The sequence below is a fragment of the Eptesicus fuscus genome, chromosome 22 (genome assembly GCF_027574615.1).
Source record: "Eptesicus fuscus isolate TK198812 chromosome 22, DD_ASM_mEF_20220401, whole genome shotgun sequence".
In the NCBI taxonomy this organism is placed as follows: Eukaryota; Metazoa; Chordata; class Mammalia; order Chiroptera; family Vespertilionidae; genus Eptesicus; species Eptesicus fuscus.
In genome coordinates this window covers 18,451,422-18,471,557 of record NC_072494.1, presented here as the reverse complement: position 1 = coordinate 18,471,557, position 20,136 = coordinate 18,451,422, and the positions used below count along the sequence as shown (strand labels likewise).

At 38.9% G+C, this 20,136-nt stretch overlaps 1 protein-coding gene across 2 annotated transcripts in view; it reads right to left on the bottom strand.

Moving 5' to 3' along the window:
- The window catches only part of DNM3 (dynamin 3), a 354,491-nt gene that overhangs the window by 68,388 nt on the left and 265,967 nt on the right, over positions 1-20,136 (bottom strand). For both annotated transcript variants that reach the window (XM_054712328.1, XM_008145852.2), the window contains one exon: positions 19,877-19,986. In XM_054712328.1, coding sequence (XP_054568303.1) covers positions 19,877-19,986 — 110 coding nt within the window. The remainder of the gene's footprint in view (positions 1-19,876; positions 19,987-20,136) is intronic.

Sequence of the window (20,136 nt, the reverse complement as noted above, 5' to 3'; positions counted from 1 at the left end):
GGATAAGAGGGACTGGCATGTCATGATAGCAATGGTTTTCCATAATGGCTCCCCACAAAACGAGCCTATCAAATTATTTTAAATCATTACCTGTCACCATTATTATCATTCTTTTAACCCCGTCAAGTTATATCAAAGTCAGTTCCTAGAACTCAGTTTGGAAGGTTCTGTATGAGTTGTGATCACATGGAGAAATAGCCTTCATGCCACGGCTCCGTCTGAGACTACAACAAGGTGTCCTGAATGCATCGAGACATTTGGACTGCTCTGTGAAAAGGGCTGCATGTGACGGGCACTGACCCCTGCCCCTCCAGGTCACCAGCACCACCTCCATTTAGGCTCTGCTCAGTGAGACCAGGATTGGGGAGGGCAGCATATAACCAGAAGCATAAAACTGTTTAAGGCCCCAGATCTGTTCACATACATCAGTCTCTGCGTCAAAAACAAAAAATCTGGTATGCAGGAATCTTGGCTATTCAGTGACTTGTCTGAGGGGGCCATTCTAAGTATACCCACAGTTTTTAGCATAAATGGATATAATTAAATCATCAAAGAAAATAAACCATATTTTAAAAAATCAAAACACTTCAATGACAACCTGTGTCTTGTGTGAAAGAGTGGTATTTATGCAGAAGTTGGTGATGATGACACTGATAATGGTGATGGTGGTAGTGGCAACAGTGCTTTGGCCAGGGGTCCCATGGCACACCCTTTCATCCTTCAGACCTTGCCTGGCACTATTGCCTTTGTCCACCACCTTCTTTACCACCTGGTACATGTCTACTCATTCTTACAGCCTTGATTCAGACATTCCTCAGGCAGCATTAATTGCACAAGTTTTTCTCTCCTCTGTGCTCCCTTATCTAGCCTGTGAGTTGAACTACAACTACCTTTTACTTATGGAATTTATAACTCCAAGAGGTAGTAAAAGTATACACAATGCCAGAGCTGATTTACATAAAATCATGGGCAAGAGACCCATAATGGACTAATGAAAATAGTAGAGACTTTGATATACATCTTCAAACTCAGAGTTTCTATCAAGGAAAACTTCCATGCCAGGTGTTTTTATAGAAGAAAACAGAAGGATGGATGAATTATGTGTGTCTGGTTACATGACACGTCATTCCGTATAATGGTTATCATGACATTGACTTAGTTGCTTAATAAACATTTGTTGAGGAACTGTGTGACAGGTATGGTGCTAAGCCCTGAGAGACACATGATATTCTGGCCCAATGCACAAAAATTGATGATAAACAGAATGCTAAGATACCAACAATCATTTATTTAGATTTTACTGTTCAGATACCAAGTAAATCCCAATACCCCAATGACATTTCCCTCTTCCCCCTTAACAACAAAACAAAAAACAGATATCTTTTTTATTCCAGTCAGTTTTGTCATTTTAACAATTACTCAAAGACTGAAAATAATGCATAACCCAGATAAAGGAAATCTTTACAAAGCTCCTAGCAGTTTTTAAAATTTGCCGTTTAAAATGGATACTACAAAGGCGTTTTGGACCAGACAGCTGTTTCAAAGAACAACGATTTCATGTCCTAAGACTAACTTTAAAATTGAGATGTCTTTGCCTTCCAGGAAAACTCAGCAGCTGTGGAGATTATTTCACTTCTCTTTCTTTCACATTCTACTGGATTTAATTTTAAGGGGAAAAAAAGATATAAAGGAGAAAATTGCATGCAACACAGAACAAAACCTATTGCAAAATAAGCAATTCCACATTTTTAACCACAAGGAAAACACAAAGCCGACCCCAAATCTTTTTTTAAACTGAGGAAGGAGACAACGTAGCCCTTTCCTGGGGAAATTTACCTCTTTCCTTGGGAAACTTAGAAATGATCCTAAATCTCAATACTATCAAGGTAAACTTGGTTTTCTATAGGACTAGACAGAAATAACAAGACTGCTTCAGAAAGTGATGATGGAGAATCAGTCACAAAGAATATGAGTCATTGTTGCCTGTACTCTTCATTGGTCAAGTCCTGACAATCACTGTGCCCAGTTCTGGGATCCAACTAAAGCGATGGGTCATCCTTGGGGAGTGGAGAGAGCCTTCAAGGTGATTGAGGAGGAGACGGATAGGGTTAAAGGCCAGGGGACAATGTTCTCAAGATGAAACTAGCAGGCAAAGCACTGCTAGCAGCAATCTGAAACTTCCTGAGTTTTAGGCCATTGCCACAAAGGAAAACACTGAGATGAAACTGTCAGTGTGGCACAGAGATATCAGAAATAATTGTTGGTAATGAAAATGAGTCTCTGAGAATCAGGCCTCCCTCAGTGACTGCAAGGATCTAAGGTGGATGGTACCTAGGGAGGAAGAAGCTCAGAGTGAACAGGTGTGTGTTGACGCCATGCTGCTGGAATTGCGTGGGCATAACAGGTCTGACCCAAAGGTAAAGCCTGGAGCCTGAGAAGCTGTCTGGGTGCCTGAGCTGGAGGACTGGTTGTCCTTTTCTTCTCCCTCCATATGAGGGACACGTGTTGGCTTCTACTGGGGATACAGGGACCAAAGAAGAATAATGAACTTATCTGCAATAAAGCATCTGAGACTACCTCCAAGGAGAGTTAAGCCTAGCATCCCAGGGGTCTAACAATGGATGTTTCCTGATAAAGCCAGAGTGACTTTTAACTATGTGTTGTAGGTGAACAGCTATATCCATCCCAGATATCCTTATCCTTATCCTTATCCTTATCCTTATCCTTATTCTGTAGCAAAACTTTCACCAACCAGTCAGGCTTCTGGCAATTTCATTCTTGAGAATCTCGAGAGGTGTAGGTTTCTACAGGAGTCAGCGAGATGTGACAAGAAGAGCAGAGACACTGGAATTAGATACAGAAATTCAAACTCTGGAACTTGTTAATGACATGTTAGTTTTGTGACATTGGGCTAGATTATTCAAGTTTTCGAAGTCTCCATTTCCTGTTGATAACTAAGGATAGTACCTTCTAAGAGGGGTTTTAAGGGTTTGAACTAATGTATGCAAAGCATTTAGCATGGTGCTTGGTAGTAGTTATTATTAAAGTTCAAATGTTACTGGAAAAATTATTAGCTCACAAAGCAACTTCCAAATGATGTAAACAACCGAGAAAAGAAGACTAAAGAAGGAGGACAACAGAAGGAGGTGAGGATGAGCAATGGACAAGATCAATGGCAAACTGCATAGCCCTGCCCTGAGCTTGGTAAAAACTCTGGGATCAACCGTCATGGAGGCAACTATAACAGACTTCCAACTTGCTCATATATTTGAGATGTGGTCTTACCTAGAGGTAAAACATGTTTTGGTCCCTTTTAATTCCAACGTTTCATCATCCCAGTATTTCAGAGCAAATACCTGGGATGATCAAGAAATAAGATTTTTCAAAGTGTCACGGAGAAAGAAGCAAGTGCCATACCTTCACAGGAAGAAATGCTTGAGAATATAACTATAAGTTATGGAGTTGGGTCTACAAAGCAGCTTGACTCATTTATAAGAGAATATTAAGGTCAAGCTTGTTAATATATTAAGTATAATAGCTTTTTACAAAGTACTGTACCTCGACACTTTGGACTCTAAGCCACTTTGTAGGGGCCAAGAGCTGACCCAGATGATGTCACCTTAGCTCAGCTATAACTGTGAGAGGCATGCTTGCATTGAGGAAAGCAGGGCTGCTGGCTCACAGGTTACCTAACCTCTGTTACAGGTACCATTTTCCTGGCAACTCTCCTCTTGAGATTTTCATTTTGATGATTAATTTGTGGACCACGGAGAAAAGAAACCAATTTCAAGTGGATGGCTCATCTGAAACTCTGTCACTTTATCATATTGGAACATTCCAGGCTTCTCTCCTCGATCTCACCCTACCCCCTTTCAGTTTCCAGGTGGTTCATCAGAAATATATTCCTCTCCACACCACTGTCACTTCCTTCTAACAATCTGAAGAAGTTCCTTGTCCTCTAGTTCCCAACCATGTTCAGACAAGCTTCAAAATTTCTCATAATTCAATTCTGCTAATGCCTCTTTCCCCATCGACACACACGTAGAATATTTTATCATATTCAGTTTTCATAACTTCCAGTTATACATAGTCTCTTTCCAGCAAAGCAAAACGCTGTTCCCTGGACACAATTTCCTGTCTTTGGCCACAACTTCCTGTACTCCAGTCTTCATATGTGGAACTCCAGTTCATTCACAACAACGTTTCTGGATAAGTTCATGATGCTTGGCTTGAGTTACTCTTCTCATCTCTCATTCTCTGTGTGTCCAACTTGGACACTACCAATTTTTATAATTTTGAGTTTAGTCCCCTCCTTATAAGCTTGTCCTTAACATTTTTCTTGTTCCCTCCTGACATCTCTTTTGGATGGCTTCCTAAATGTCTAACACACTAAATTAATATACGTAACAATGAATTGTAAAGTAGAAAGTTCTATATAATTATTCCAGACCTTGTCTTGTATCTTCACAGAACATACAGTTGCCATTAAGTAAATGATGACTGAAGTGTAAGACTGAGGAAGAATATTCACTGAGCAGCAAGCTCAAGGATATTAATAAGTAACAGCAAAACTCATTCACTCACGCACCCATTCCTGAACAACTGCTACCTGCCAGGCTCTATACTGGGCACTGAGGACGGAGCGGTGAACAGACGAGATCAAATTCTTATCTTCCCAGAACTTAGACTCAAATGAGGAAGACAGAAGACAAAGAAAACATTAATAAACATATAAAAAAGCAGTAAGTTTTGTGGACAAAACAGAGCAAGAGAAGGAAATAGAATGATGGAAGTGCCTTTAGAGAAGATAGTCAGAAAATGCAGTGGTGACATGTGAAAAGAGACGAACCAAAGAGGGGGCATGACTTGTGAGAATCTCCAGGGAAAGGACATTCCTGGACGATGCCAAGGCCCTCCCTCAGACAGGAACCAGCTCAACAGCGTCCAGAAACAGTAAGGAGGCCAGTATGACTAGAGCCCGATGAGTAAGGGGGGTGAGGGGGAAGGAGACAGCGGCCGGAAGTTGAGTTCAGAGCACCAGCCAGAAGCCAATCAGGTAGGGCCTCCGAGGCCATAAGAAGCTTGGATTCCCCCAAGTATGATGAAATAACCCTGCAGGAATTTAAGTAAAGGTATGTGATAGGATCTGATTTACTGCTCCTGAAATCTCTCTCTTGTGTGAGAACACGCTGACTAGAATGTGTTAGGAGCAGAAAGAGACCCACCAAGGAGGAGGCTGCTGCAGAACCCAGGCCTGAGGGGACTGGGCTTGGGAGGCAGACGCAATAAGAAGTTGAACTTTAACTAGGAAGGGAATCCTATTTTCCTGAAGAAATGGCTGTAGAAAGGGTATGAGAGGGATCAAGGTGACGCCGAAATTTCTGGCATAAGCAAGCAGCCGGGAGGTTGAAGGTAGTCAGTTCTAAACTGGGTTTGGCAGGTAGAAGACTTGAGAAGTTTGAATGTAATGTTCTAGGTTATAAATGTCATCATTTTGTGTAAAGGCAAGACACTTTCTATTATTGATGGTGTCTGCTTGAGGACACCAACACACTGCCTGAGTACTTTGAAGGAGGAGTCTGCACAGACTCCTAAGTCCGTTTTCACTTGCTAAACTTAAGCAGATACCGAGTCTTAGATAGAGTTTGGACCATTTTCCTCCAAAGACATGACACCTCATGTTTTCCCATATGGCAATTAGTCTGCCATTTCCTGCTGGCTACAAAAGCCCTGTGAAAGCTGAAGATTGTGAAACCTTCTAGAGATCTTTTGATGGCCCAGGGGAGACGGATCTGCAAGATCTTAGTTTATGCAATGCATTTCTGACTATTTATACAGATGTCGTGACTGATTTGCAAATTGGGAAGCGAGAAAATTAGGATCCTGGAAATCTCAATTACTTTACTATACCACTGACAGAAATATCCATTTCTTCTCAATACACTCTGAGAGTCATAACTGCAAAGAACAAGGACCACTTTTGTTTCCATAGCCCCCACCAAAGAGCCTAGCACCTAATAGGTGCTCGATAAAGTACTTATATGTTAGATAACTTCTACCCTCAATTTACTTTCTTGAAGAAAGTTTCCTAGCCATATTAAAAAACAAACTCAGTTCCACAATCATTCAGGTTTGCTAACAAAATTTACAGTAAAACTTGCTAATATTTGGAAACTTAAATATGTAGTTATCCCTTGATTATTCTACTTAACCACCCAAAGAACTCAGAGAATATAAAGGCATGCTTCCCTCTTAAAGAAACTACCTTAACTCTTGTTGTCTAACTTTTAGTTCTCACACCCTTCATTATAATTCACATCAGTTTACCTAAAATGAAAGTGAGAATTTGCATTTCTGATTCTGGAAATACTCTGATTCTCCAATTTATAAAAAGAATCCCAAAGGCAAGTTGACAATATCAATAATAAACAGTGGTATCACATTTGAGACTGAAAAGTTGTAATTAACATGAACTCTCATTCATCAAGGATAGTTGAGGAATGGGCCATTACACTAAACATTTTGATTAAGTTAGAATATGTAATTTATAATGTGCATGTAATTTCTGTATTACAAGATATAAAACAGGTTTTATATAGTTAACTTGGGAGGTACCATAGAGGTCACCTGAGCCAAATTCTTCCACGAGGCAGGCCTCTCCTCTATGACATCATCACAGGTAGGATGGCCCATTTATTCCTTTGAGCCTGGACCATCCCAATTTATTGCTGGATATTGTTTCTGCATAATTATTAATAGTCATTATATTCCTTGTTGATACCAACTCACAGTTAAAAACAAAGCCATTTTCACATGTAAGGCTATCCTTGATGAAGCAGTAAAAATATTAACATCATTACATCTAGACCCTGAGTACACGTCTCTCTACTATTCTGTGTCACAGAACGGGAGCTCTTCCGCTGCACACCAAGGTCCCCTCCTTGAGCAAAGGCACCGGTGCCACGGAACAGCAAGCTGCTGTTCCTGGGATGTCCTTTTACTGGAAAGCCTGACTGACAGTCAATCCATGGTGATGAAAACCTGAGTTTAGGGCAGAAATGTTCTCAAAAATAAAACGAGCCTGTCACTTAGAGGAAGACCACTGATGGTATTTGTGACCAGCGATGAAATTCGACCTTAGAATTTTGGAAACCTTGAACCTCCCTCCATGGGCTTGGCAGCTTCCCCCTTCTGAGGAGACTGGTGGTGCTATCAATGAATGTGATTTTTAAATGCTGTGGAGTGAAATCTGTAAATATTGAGAAGATCTGTATAAATCAGTGAATCGTATTTTCCAAATGACAAATGTATGATGTTACCAAATCACTCATAAGAAAAGATCCACTTAAGGGATATGACAGACCAGTGGATTAGGGGGCAGAATATGCAAAGTTCATTGTTATGATTTCAGATTCCACACTGCAACCAACTTTTTGGAAACTAGCTCTTGTCGAGTTTTGGTAAGATGTCAAAGAAGAAAATCCACAATTATCTGAAAAGGCTATTAAAACACTCTTCCCTTCCTAACTACATATTTCAGTGAGGCCAGATTTTCTTCATTCACTTCAACCAAAACAACATATTGCAACAGACTGAAAGCAGGAGCAGATATGAGAATCCAGCTGTCTTCCATTATGCTGCACATTAAAGAGATTTGCTCAAATGTAAAAAAATAATGCCACTCTTCTCTCTGATATTTTAAAAATGTTTTTCCAAAGCATGCATTTACGCGAATACAAAATAGATTTTAAAATGATTAACTATCATTTTAAAATGATTTAACAACTAAATTTTTTTTTAAATCTTTGTTTTTTAATTTCTAACAATGGATATAATTGGTGGTATGCTAATAACTATTTAACGACTAGCTTTCCAGAAAAGAAAAAAAAGCTGTGGTTTGTAGCATTTGCCAATTTCCATGGTATAAATACTCTCATTGTAGCCAATTTTAAGCAACAACATGAAGTCAACTGGCTCACAGAATTCCCAGTATAATCCACACACTCCATATAAACAAAAGCCCTTTGAAATCGTCAATAATTTTTAAGAGTGGAAAGGGGTCTCAGACCAAAGACTTTGAGAGCCATTAGTACAGATCTCAGATGGCCCATTTATTTTAAAATTCACAATGTAGTCATCAAAACAAATATTTTAACTACCTTAGTGCACTGACAGAGTAACCAAGTGGCAAGCATTGATCTGTTTTCTAAAGCGAACTCATCATAGAGCATTGAAACACGTTCGGACCGGTATCTAGAAGCATGGCATGGGCCAGCATGTGTGCTCTGGCCTAGAAGAGTATGGAGGGAGGTGAGGCTAAGGCAGACTCTGAGCTGGGGACAGTCCAAACTATTCTCTGCAATTGCATTTATTGAAACTATCCCTTTATAGAACAGTATTTCCCTCAGAATGTAAGAAATAAACATAGGCAGGCCCAACATTAGAAAAACGAAAGAAAAGGAGAAAAGGTCGCTTAGTCAGGCTCTGCAAATGTTTTCTTTAGGAAAGCATGGATCTGCTCAGAGTTCAAGGCAGCGTGACTAACAGTTTCTACTAAGGCTTATGCCATGTTGTTCCCTCTACCAAGGCTGTATGTGTCCACTAAAATTAATGAAACTTGCCTGTAAATAGATTTAATTTTAGTGTTCCTCTCAGTGAGTCAGATTGAAGTAGAATCATATAATTTATATTCAAGATGTATAATTAATTCCTTCACAATACATTCTTGCAGTAGATAGTCACTATGGACATTCTTTACAGGTAAGTTGGCTTTACAGTAATTCAAGTGAGGGAAAATAAAAATACATTGTACATGCAATAGTAGGTCACAAAAACTCCTGAACTATAAGTTGACATTACAAAAAGGTAGGCTTGCATGCTGGAGGGCACTATTCAGGGGAGCTCAGTGACCTTTGTGTAGCTTTGCATAGCCACATGTTACTTAGATTCAAAGCGTTCTTTTTCTAACTCAAGAACTTTAGGCAAGGTGTCTGATAAATCAGAACAGGATACAGTGGCGCTGGTAACAATGGGACCATTGTGTCTGCAGAGGCAGCCACGGATCCATTGCTCACTATAACTGCATTGAAACAGCAACAGATTTGAATAATAACCCTCTTTGGACTTTTTCTATTTATTTTCCTATTTGAATCAAATTTTTTTCTTCAACTTGTAGATTGTTTTACAATATTGAATAGGTCTCTACAAACCTAATGATTCCAATAGTCAGTAAAACATGCCCTTCCTTTTCTTTATTTTTGTTGTTGGGAGGCTTCTAAGACTGTCAGAGAAATGTAAGGAGTTTCAAAATTTCCTTCAGGCTAGACCCAGCTAGGGAAACGTTCACATCACTGCTTGTTCATTTCTTAAGAGCTCTCCCCACAGGTGGCCTACTGGCCTGCTGGCTTCGGCTTAGGTGTGCCGTGACATCCCCAAACCCCCAGCACACTGTCTGAAGCATGGCACACAGCTCCCTTTAATTCTAGCCTTGCCATAAGCAAACAGAATGCAAACTCAGTATTTTTAATAAAGGCCTGAATCTCATTCTTCATTCATTTTCAAAAATAAAAGTTAATTTTTTTAAACAAAAACTAGCTACAGAGTCTTATTTACAATTACAAGCTCAAAGATGTTGGCCCAGTTGGACCAGTCTCTTTCCATGATCTGTCAGACCTTCTCCTGCCACTTAACTTCTGAAACATCTCTTTTAAAAACTGCATCTTAAAACTGAGCATCTATTTTTCCGGAATATGCCTGCAACTCGAGATTGCTCTCCAATTGTCACTGAACACAGTTGGGGCCATTTTGTGGTCCCCAAATGGAGGCACACTTCCGTCCCAAGCCACAGTGTTTGTCTGAAGGAGGCCTTGGGGGAAGGGAGTACCCATCAGCAAATAGTTGTTCTGGGAAGTAGGTGGGGGGCAGGCAATGTGTTTGTTCTGAAATCCTAGAAGAAAAGTAAACTTGCTGTGAAGGACATAGTTTCATTTTGTCCCTGAACGTCACACAAGTTGTGTCGGGCTCATTCATCAAGACAGCCCTTGGACAGGAACCTCCTGAACACGGGTGGTGCCTCAGATCTCTGCTGGCACTACTCATGGCTTAAGGTCTGAGTCTAGTTTAAGTCCTTGGGAAGAGAGGAACAGATCTGAGCTGCTGAGTCTATTCTATCAAACCGTTTGAAAGGCGCAAGGGAGCACAATGCCTAATTCCCCCAGAAAATGCATACGGATTTTACACAGGTGTTTCAAGCATGGTGAATTTCTCCAAAGCCTCTTAATGACCTTTGAAAAAGCTGAAAAGCACCAACTTGCTATTTTATTACCTCAGAAAAGGCAGAAAGTGTCATCCAAGTAGGGATCATATGCCTATTTCATTTCAGAGTTTAATATGAAAACCAGTAAGAGAAGAATTTAAATTGATTGCTTCAAGCCACAGACATTTCATACCCCAGCAAATTGCGCTGGCTTCCATGAGAATTTATCTTAGCTGTGAAATCAATTGTCACAGACTTAGTTCATAAAAATATTACCAAATCATATTTAATTCCTATCTTGGTGAGGTTGGTGAGTCAAAAAAATCAACTGGGTAGACGATTTTGGTCCTCCAATCCACCTCTCTCCAGGTCCCTCCTCTCTGATGTACCTAGGATTTCCTAAGGATGCTATTTCACAACCAGACAGACACTCATAAAGGGAAGGTATGCAGCAGGGAGAATTAGTAAACGACGGTAAGACACAGGATGGGGTCCATATGATGACAAATGTCTTTGCAGTGAGAGACCACAACAAAGGAAGAGAGTGGACACAAAAGACAGAGTTCTCTAATTCGAAGATTGGGATTTAATAGCTTTCAAAATATAAGGTTCCCTTTTATTGACTTGATAAGCATGTATTCCGATCCAACTCCTGGACAGGGAAAGCACAGGATATACTCCTTTAGGTTTATAGAGGGAAATCATCACTGTCCTATTCGGAGCTCACCACCAATAACTATGCAAGTCCTCAAATCTCTGACCCACGTGAACTTAAGAGTTCCAGCAGAGCCTGGACAGTTATGGCTCAGTGGCTGAGTGTCGACCTATGAACCAGGAGGTCACAGTTCAATTTCCAAGCAGGGCACATGCCCAGCTTGTGGGCTCAATTCCCAGTAGGGGGCGTGCAAGAGGCAGCTGATCAATGATTCTTTCTCATCACTGATGTTTCTATCTCTCTCTCCCTTCCTCTCTGAAATCAATAAAAAGATATAAAAAAAAATTATAAAGAAGACAGACATAACCTCCTCCTCAAGGAAAGCAGTTTAGCAGTAGAGACAAGTACTGATGACATGGTTACATTTTAAATTAATTTATTTATCATTGTGTTAAAACTAGAAAGAAGTCAGGTGTTGTTGCTTAGATGCATTGTGTGTTTCTCAGAGCAATACAGCTGACACCTGACTAATACCAGTTGACTTATGGACTCCTCAGGGCAATGCATCAGACTGCAGTTGGTCTCCAGCTAGAAAAATTTATATACCGGTATACATACTGAGAATAAAGAATGGGGAAACCAAACCCTTATATCATCCCTGAAGTTACAGAAAGAGTACAATGAACTAGATAAGTCCGTTGAGAGAAATAGAGTTTTTACTCTCAAACCGATTTTTTCCCCCTCCACGGGTATTCTGAGTTAGAGGGCACTGTAAACACTGTTCATGGAAAGATGGCCCATGAGAGGACATAGGATGACACACATTTCATTACTCAGCTTGGCATGGAAGACTGGTTACTAACTTAATCTTCATCTGACCAAGAAAATTCTTACTGAGTCAGAGTACTCCGAAGAGAAACGGTTCTCACGCAGTAATCTATGAGGCAAGAAGACATGTCTTAAAGATACTTTTGACAACAGCGGGATAAAATGAAATACAACAACTATTCCAGGTGTCTTGCTTCTGTTCTAAACACGAGATTAATTGCATTGTATTTCCTACAGAAAACTCCATTTCCTAGTACAAAACTCGACATGTTTTTACTCTACTGAATTTCCCATCAAGGTGAGCCTCTGCTATCCCTACTCACGGAAGAGAAATTGCTTCCCTTTTAATATCGATTTGACAACCCTGCACATCCTAGTGACATGTGACCTTTCAGGCAGGTCTCTGCACGGCACCTATTGCCCAGCATACTTGTTTAATTAAGCACTTTCCCAAACAACTTCAACTCCAAGCATGTCTTAATACAGAAACAGAGCCATAAAGGTATATAAATGGAAAACCTGACTCCAATTCCTTTCCAGCTAACAAGTGGAAAAATATGCCACACAACAATGAGCATAAAGAGCCATTCTTTTCAGAATGTCAATGAATGCACACTAGCTACAGTGCGGCATTATTTGACATTTATTGAGTGTCGGCAATGTGCTGGGGACAAGTGGAGTAGTGAGACATCCTAAAACCCCTCTCTGTAAAAAAAAAAAAAAAGGGGGGGGGGAGGTAAATTGAAACATTTGGTAATGTTGATAAACCATATCCTGAATTGAAGCTACAGAGCAGCATCAAAGAAAGAATGCCTTATTTTAAAAGAAAACAGAGCTAGACAACCCCAAGGGGTGCTCAGAAAATACCACGTGGCGGCCCTACAACATCCCTAGGCAGACTCGGATCTCTGCTGGCTACCAGAGCTGACATACCTTGGACCAAATGGGCCTTAGCATGACCTTAAAAGCGAAGGCCTGCCTGGGGAGAGCAAAGACCAGCACAGTGGAGCTATTATCCAGACATGCTTTTACCAGAGAAAACGTGGAGTTTCCAACAAAATCAAATGGAACAAAAACCTGGGGGAACATTTCAATCTTCGGTTTAAAGCCTTCCACGAAGGAGTTTAGGAACTTTTAACTTAGATTTTCAAAATGATTTGGCGATGCAATGAATGAGAGAACAAGGTATTGTAATTTCTCAGCCTCCCCAGGTATCTACTCTTACCTGGAGCTTTGTGGGCTAAATCACACCGGGTGTGAACTCACTTCCCTCAAGCACTGGAGTCACTGCAACTAGTAACAATTCCTTCCATTTATAAAAATCTCAGTGCTCAAACACTGTTTAGAATGGCTCAAAAATCTGGTCACCAGACACATAAAGATTGTATTAATTCACCAGGTCACCGAAGGCTTTTTAAAGAGGGATGTTAAAAGTATCAATTCCCACACACCTGATGATTGGGGACCACAGAGTACTGTTTCAAACTTTATAGTGGAAAGTTGAAATAGCAACTGAACAAGCGCTTGGGAATAATGCTGTGACACGGTAGCAAATGGCAATACGGTTTTTCAGGAACTGTAGCAGGGTTATTGGTCAGTTCCATTTCCACATCAGGCTTTGCAAATGAGACCAAAATCTTTCCAAAGAAAATTGTAAGACCTAACAGCAAACTGAAATACTACATAAGAGGTTTTTAAAAATCTCTTCAATGCTGCTCTTTTAGGAATAATTCCAAGTAAAATATTAGGTGGGGTTCCTGCTCCATAGTTAACATCAATGGTTAGAGCTCTGGCTCAGGAGACACCAGCCCTGGGTTCCAGTTCTGGCTCTGTCACTAACTTCTCTTGTGACACGGGGAAGGCATTTAACTGGTATAGGTGCCAACTCCTTAACCTGTGAGGTGAGGAGGACAGATGACATGATCGCTAAGGTCCCAGAGAACCCTAAAAAGCCATGACACTTTATAGTTGCATTGGTGCCAAGCCTGATATTCATACAGGCAATCTTAGCCCCAAGCCATGCATCTCACATTGGTCTGCTAAATAACTATAAATGAGTTGTTCTAAAACACCACAATAGAAGACAAGGATGGAGAAAACAAAGAGAAACATTTACAAAAACTCTTCTAAATTAACCAAGGATAAATTCATCTAAAGCAGTGGTTCCCGAAGTGGGACATATGCCCCACAGGGGGGCAATTTGATTTTTAAAGGGGGCAATTCGAGAATGAGTTATTAATAGTGATTTTTTTGCATTTCTTATGGTTCTAGGGGCCTCATATATAGTATATAAATATAAATTGACATGTTTATGCATTTCAGTTCTCTACTATATGTTTTGAAACTTTATTTGCTATTTTTTCATATCACTTCATATTATTATTTTTTAACAATTTCTTAGTTATTTCTTGAACTGTCCTTTTGTTCTTTTATTTTTCTCTTTCATGGATGCCATGTTCTTTGAGAGCTTGTTTAGACCAAGTTAATGGCCTTTTAGGCTTCTTCCATGTGAATAAATAATAAGAATTATATGTGTGCGTGGGGGGGGCATCAGGATTTTCAAGATGCTTAGGTGGGGCCTGGCCAAAAAAGGTTGGGAACCACTGATCTAAAGGCAAGGGAAGGGAACACATCTTTTCTTGTAAGATCTTGTCTCAGCAGAAAGAAAAAAATTGGAAAATAACCTCAGAATCAATGTAAATGGTGAAAAGGGTATCATTAAGTATAGTTGATAGAATTATGCTAAGTATACAGGCCTTTGACAGATGCATGGTTTTCCCTTTATACAGACTATTAAACTTGCAGAGGTAAGTCCAGTTTCAACCTCATGTAAAAAAAGGAATGCTCATCTTGCTTTTAAAATTAGCTTCTTCTTATCTAAAATTAGATCAGACAGATTAAGCAACATTTCCCACCTTCTTGCTTTGACTAACACTATCCTCTCCTTGGGGTATTTCTATTTCCTCTCCATCAATGCACGTGGAGGCCTAATGAGAGTCACCTTCTATAACGCTAACTATTGCTTGTGGCTAAACCCTATGCTGTCTGTTACTACAGCATAAAAATACTGGAGTGGAATACACTATTATATAATCTGGCTAAATGTTACCTCAGATTCTATTTCCCACTTGTTTCAGGTATAAGATTCTCTCAACTAGACTATTTTGTCTACATTTTTTATCTTTTCATTGGTTTCCTACATTTTCCGTCTTAAGATCAGTAAAAAAAAAAAAAGAATGAGTAAGACTCATTAGAGATTACAAATGTTATGCAAAGCAAGATCACATCTTGTATTTCATTTAGCGCACTAACACTGACATGCATGGCTGCTAATGCAGAAATATCTAATAAATACATTGGAATTATTAACAGAATAAAAAGTTGTGAATTGAAGAATTAGAGAACAGGATAATGATAGCTGTTTTTCTCTAAATGCTTTATAAAATGCTTATGTTTGTAAACACAAACCAGGCTGACATTCAGGTTCACTCGGATCGTAACCCTTATTTCTAAGGGGAAGTCAGGAACATTGTCTTGTTTCAACGACCTAATCATAATGAGAGGCTATTTCATTTCAACCCAAAATGGCAGAATGGAAAATTTAGAAACTCTTTCCTACAGGACATCTAAAATGCTGAAAAACATTATTTTAATAGGTTCTCTCTGAAATGGAAAAAAAAAATCCTTAAGAGAAAGAGAGCGAGAGATAAAGATAAGAAATACATCTTTTGCCAATTTGCAACTGTATGGTGTCAGTTTTAGTAACTAAAAGGCTTGGATCTTAGTGGCTACAAAAGAATAGAAAACAAGATCTTAGGGGTTATGTGAGAGTCAGGACTCTCCAAAAGCCATATCCTCAGAAAAATAATATTGAAATAAAAAAAATAATTTGTCCACTGGCAAAGAAAGATGACAGACAAATTTGTTTTGGCCTAGTCAAAGGTGAAAAGAGTACTAGTATTAGTGAACGGGAAGATAGAGCTAAAAATGTGACCCAAAATGAGGCACAAGGAGATATGTACAAAATAGAGTCAAACATATGAAGAACAGGATAAAATGGATGAGTACATGTCTAACAGGAATTCTAGACAGAGAAACAAGAAAGAACAGAGATGAGATAAAAGTTAAAGAGATAATGATATAGATTTTTTTCAGACTCAATTAAAATCATGAATCCTCAGATTTAGGAAACACAATGAATCCCAAGCAGGAAATATAAAGCAAAACACACACTGTATTGAAACTTCAGTATACTAAAGACAAAAAAGCTCTTAAATTCAACCAGTGAGGAAAAACAGATGATCTATTAAAATAAGTAATAATTAAACTGTCAGCTAACTTCTCAAAAACAGAACAGAAGCCAGAAGGTTGGGAAATAATGACTTCAAAGTATTAGATAAAAGAACCATCGTCCTATAATTTAATATCCAACTGAAGTATTATTCAATAATGAGGACAAAATAAAACATTTTCAGGAAAACGAACACCAAACAATTAAATATGCCACTGAAGGGATTCCTAAAGAATGTACTTTAGTGTGAAGGGGGATGCACCAAAATTAAACACTGGGATGCAGAAGAAATGTGAGCAAAGAAACTGAAAAACAAGTTGATAAATCAAAACAATCACTATCCATGTAAACCATTATAATATGGAATAAAGTAATAAAAAAGTGAGGTGCAACTCAAATATTGGGTAATAGTAATATGGAAATCAGGAGAGATTAGTAGAGCTAAAGTGTTTTAAGGTAATTAAAAAAAAGACTAGAATGACTAACTTCAAACTTCAAGTAAAAAATAATAAAGAAATACTAAAAGATTAAAAATAAAGTATATAATTTCTAAGCCAAGGGAAAAAATTAATTAACCTAAGTAAAGGAAAAGAAGTCAGGAAAGATGGGGGAAAAACAAGTATAGAAAAGGCAGGTTAATGAAAAAGACTAAAATAAGATGTTCAAATAAATTCAAATACTCAGTAATGATAATAAATATAAATGGGCTAAACTCACCAGTTAAAAGAAAAAGCTCTCACATTAAATAAAAGAAACAAACAAATCCAGCTATGTGCTACAGGAAAAACATGATAAAAATACAGAAAGACTGATGACCAAAGAAAGTAAAAATAATAAACCAAGCAAATATTAACCAAAAGAAAGGTAGTGTAACTATATTATGATCAGACAAAGTTAATTTTAAGGTAAAGATCATTGTTAGAAATAAAAGCAGTTACCACAAAATTATTAAAAGAAAGTCACCAGGAAGAAACAACAATTCTAAACTTGTAAGAATCTAGTAACAGATTGACCTCAAAATAAATATAGAAAAAATTGACAGACTTATTAGAATAAAGCTCACAATCATAAATTGAGATTTTTCACACCCCTCCGATAAAGTGAGATTTTAAATATATATATACTAGAGGCCCGATGCAGGAAATTCATGCATGAATAGGCCTTCTTTCCCCCAGCTGCTGGCACCGGCTTCCCTCTGGCACCCAGGACCTGGGCTTCCCTTGCAGCCCGGGCTTCATCCAGAAGGTTGTGTGGAAGACCATCTGGTCTAATTAGCATATTACGCTTTTATTATTATAGATATTTTATCGATTTCAGTGAGGAAGAAAGTGGGACAGAAACATCAATGATGAGAGAGAATCATTGACTGGCTGCCTCCTGCACGTCCCCTACTGGGGATGGAGCCTGCAACCAGGGCACATGCCTTGACCAGGAATCAAACCTGTGACCTCTTGGTTCATAGGTTGACAATCAACCACTAAGCCACACTGGCCAGGCAAGTGAGATTCTTTATGGTGTTGGTCTGACTCCTTGTCAACTTCCCTGTGTAGAATGTAATCTAAAATGGATCACCTTTTTTGTCCCTTTTATTCACAGATGTATTTTAAGAACACAGAGCAGTACCTAGCACCTAACAGCTGCCTAATATACAGTAGTTATAAAATAATTCTCCTTAAAATATAAATAAGACAAGGATTCCCCATTATATTCGACACTGTACTTACTAGAGGTCCTCACCAGTACAAAATTAATTGAAAACTAATCACAATTTCAGAGAAAGAGACATTGGTAAAAGTGCCTGTAGATGGGACATCCTTGCACTCTGAGGTTTCGGAGAAGTAGCTGAAGAGTTCAATGCCTGCTGAGAACTAGTATTCTAGAATACCTGTATTTTTACAAGTTTATAGGGTTTCCTTATTTTGGTGTCTTTTGTTCTCTTTAAAATCCACAGTTGTATTTCATCTAAAAAGATGCTGATTTTTTTTTTTTTTACTTTGTATCAAGCCCTTTTATTTTGAGACAGCTATATTATCAGTATTTGTTGTTGTTAATCCTCACCTGAGGATATTTTTTCCATTGATTTTTAGAGAGAATAGATGGGGAGAAAGGGAGGGATGGAAAAAGGAGGGGGGGGGGAACATCGACGTGAGAGAGACACACCAATTGGTCGCCTTCCGCAATTGCCCTGACGGGCTGAGGATCAAACCTGCAATCCAGGTACATGCCCTTGACTCAAACCTGTGACCCCACTGAGCATTGGAAAGCTTAAACCTGAATCAAACCTGTGACCCCACTGAGCAACAATGGCCAAGGACCAAGCCCTTTTAGAACCTAAACTTTCCAGGTTGACCAAGGACCCGATTGTAGTTTACTCCTGTGTGGTAGTCACACTTCCCATTCTGCATCCAGGCCAGAAGGCTGAGCACCCCCTGATGATTCTTTTAGGACCACCCACTTCCCCACTGCTCTGAGGAAGGTGTTCAAGTCACTGAGTGTGGTCCCAGTACGAAGACATGCTACTGCTCTCTCCAGGAAACCTTTTTATTCTTTCTATTTCTAATGTGTGTTTTTTTTTTTCTCTTTTTATTCTTTCTTTTACTAATGTTTTGTGTTGTTTTTTTCTAAGTCTTTTTAAAAAACAATTCCATCTCAGTATTTGATAGGGGAGTTATATCTAATTTGCTGTCCCCTTGATTCTTAAAATGCCTTGCTCTTGTGGTTTTTATAAGTATTTTTGTATGAGTCACTCTGAGCAACTGACTGGGAATGTAGGAAAAAGGCTCATTTTGCTATTTTGATTCACTGTGTGATTGACCCTGGGCCAGTCACTGAACCTAATCAAGGAACTTCATTCATTGCTAAGTAAAGATAAAAGGCCTGGAAAGATGAGTTAAAATTAGACCCCACAGCTGATGATTCCGTCTCTTAATAACTGAGTCATAGAAATTAATTAGCTTTTTCCTATAGCATTTCCATTTGGAAAAGATCTCCCATGTTCTCCTTGCCTAGTTGTAACCGCCCTTTTACACCTTTCTGTCCTTGTCCTCTGTTACCTCTCCATTTGTTTATTTAACTTTACCACTTAATTTCTTTCAGTGAACAACCACGGCACTCTGGGATAATCAGCTCCAAATTAAGTTTTGCTATTGTAGGTGAGTGGCAAGAAAGAAAGAAAGAAAGAAATACACTTAGACAAGAAAGATTCAGGTTTAAGCTTTCCAATGCTCTAATTTTGTGACCTTAAGAAAGTCAGTTACCCTCTCTGAGCTACATTTTCTAATTTATAAAATGGTAACCATACTACTCTATCTTTTAACGTCATGGGCAATTGTCACCAAAAAAACAACAACCGACAATGAAATGTGTTTGGAAAAACTGTAAAGTACGATATATTTGTCTTCATGTTAACTGGATAATTCTATTCACCAATGCAAGAATCTAGTCATAATATATAGGAAAAGGTCTTAAGTGATATCCAATTATGCCAGACAAATATCATTAAATTATGGCTGAGTAATCTGTAAGTAAACAATAAATTCAGGGCAAGGAAGACTTTAAAGTAATAAAATGTAGTTTAAGAATGGAAGCAGCGTGATGGGGGTGGCTCCTGGCAAAGCAGGGAATAAACTAATTAATATCTGAAGATCCTTCTTACTCTAATTTTTCATCTTTAGAAACCATAACCTATGGCGGAAGCTGAAAACTACAAAATAAATGAAGGCAAAATGGATGAGTTAACAAATTTCAAGGTGGGGCCAAAGGAACTATTGCAAATGTGATCTCTGGGTCATGTAGAAATTCAAGGGGGGGGGGGGAATCTGAAGACAGAGCTGCTCCATTTTCTTACCTTTGTTCTGTGTTAAAGATTGCAAAGATGTGCTTGCTGGACATAAAGCTTTTTTCCACATCTCTAACTTTCAGGTTGTCCAAGGGAAGCATATACTTCTTTTCTTTTTCCTATTAAGAGAGAGAGAGAGAAAAGGGGGGCGGGGGGAGAGAGCACTTTAATAAAAGATCTTGAAGCATGTCAATGGTGACATTTCACCTGAGCTGGCCAACATTTGATTACAATATTTTGATACCATCACACACTATTTTGATACCAGG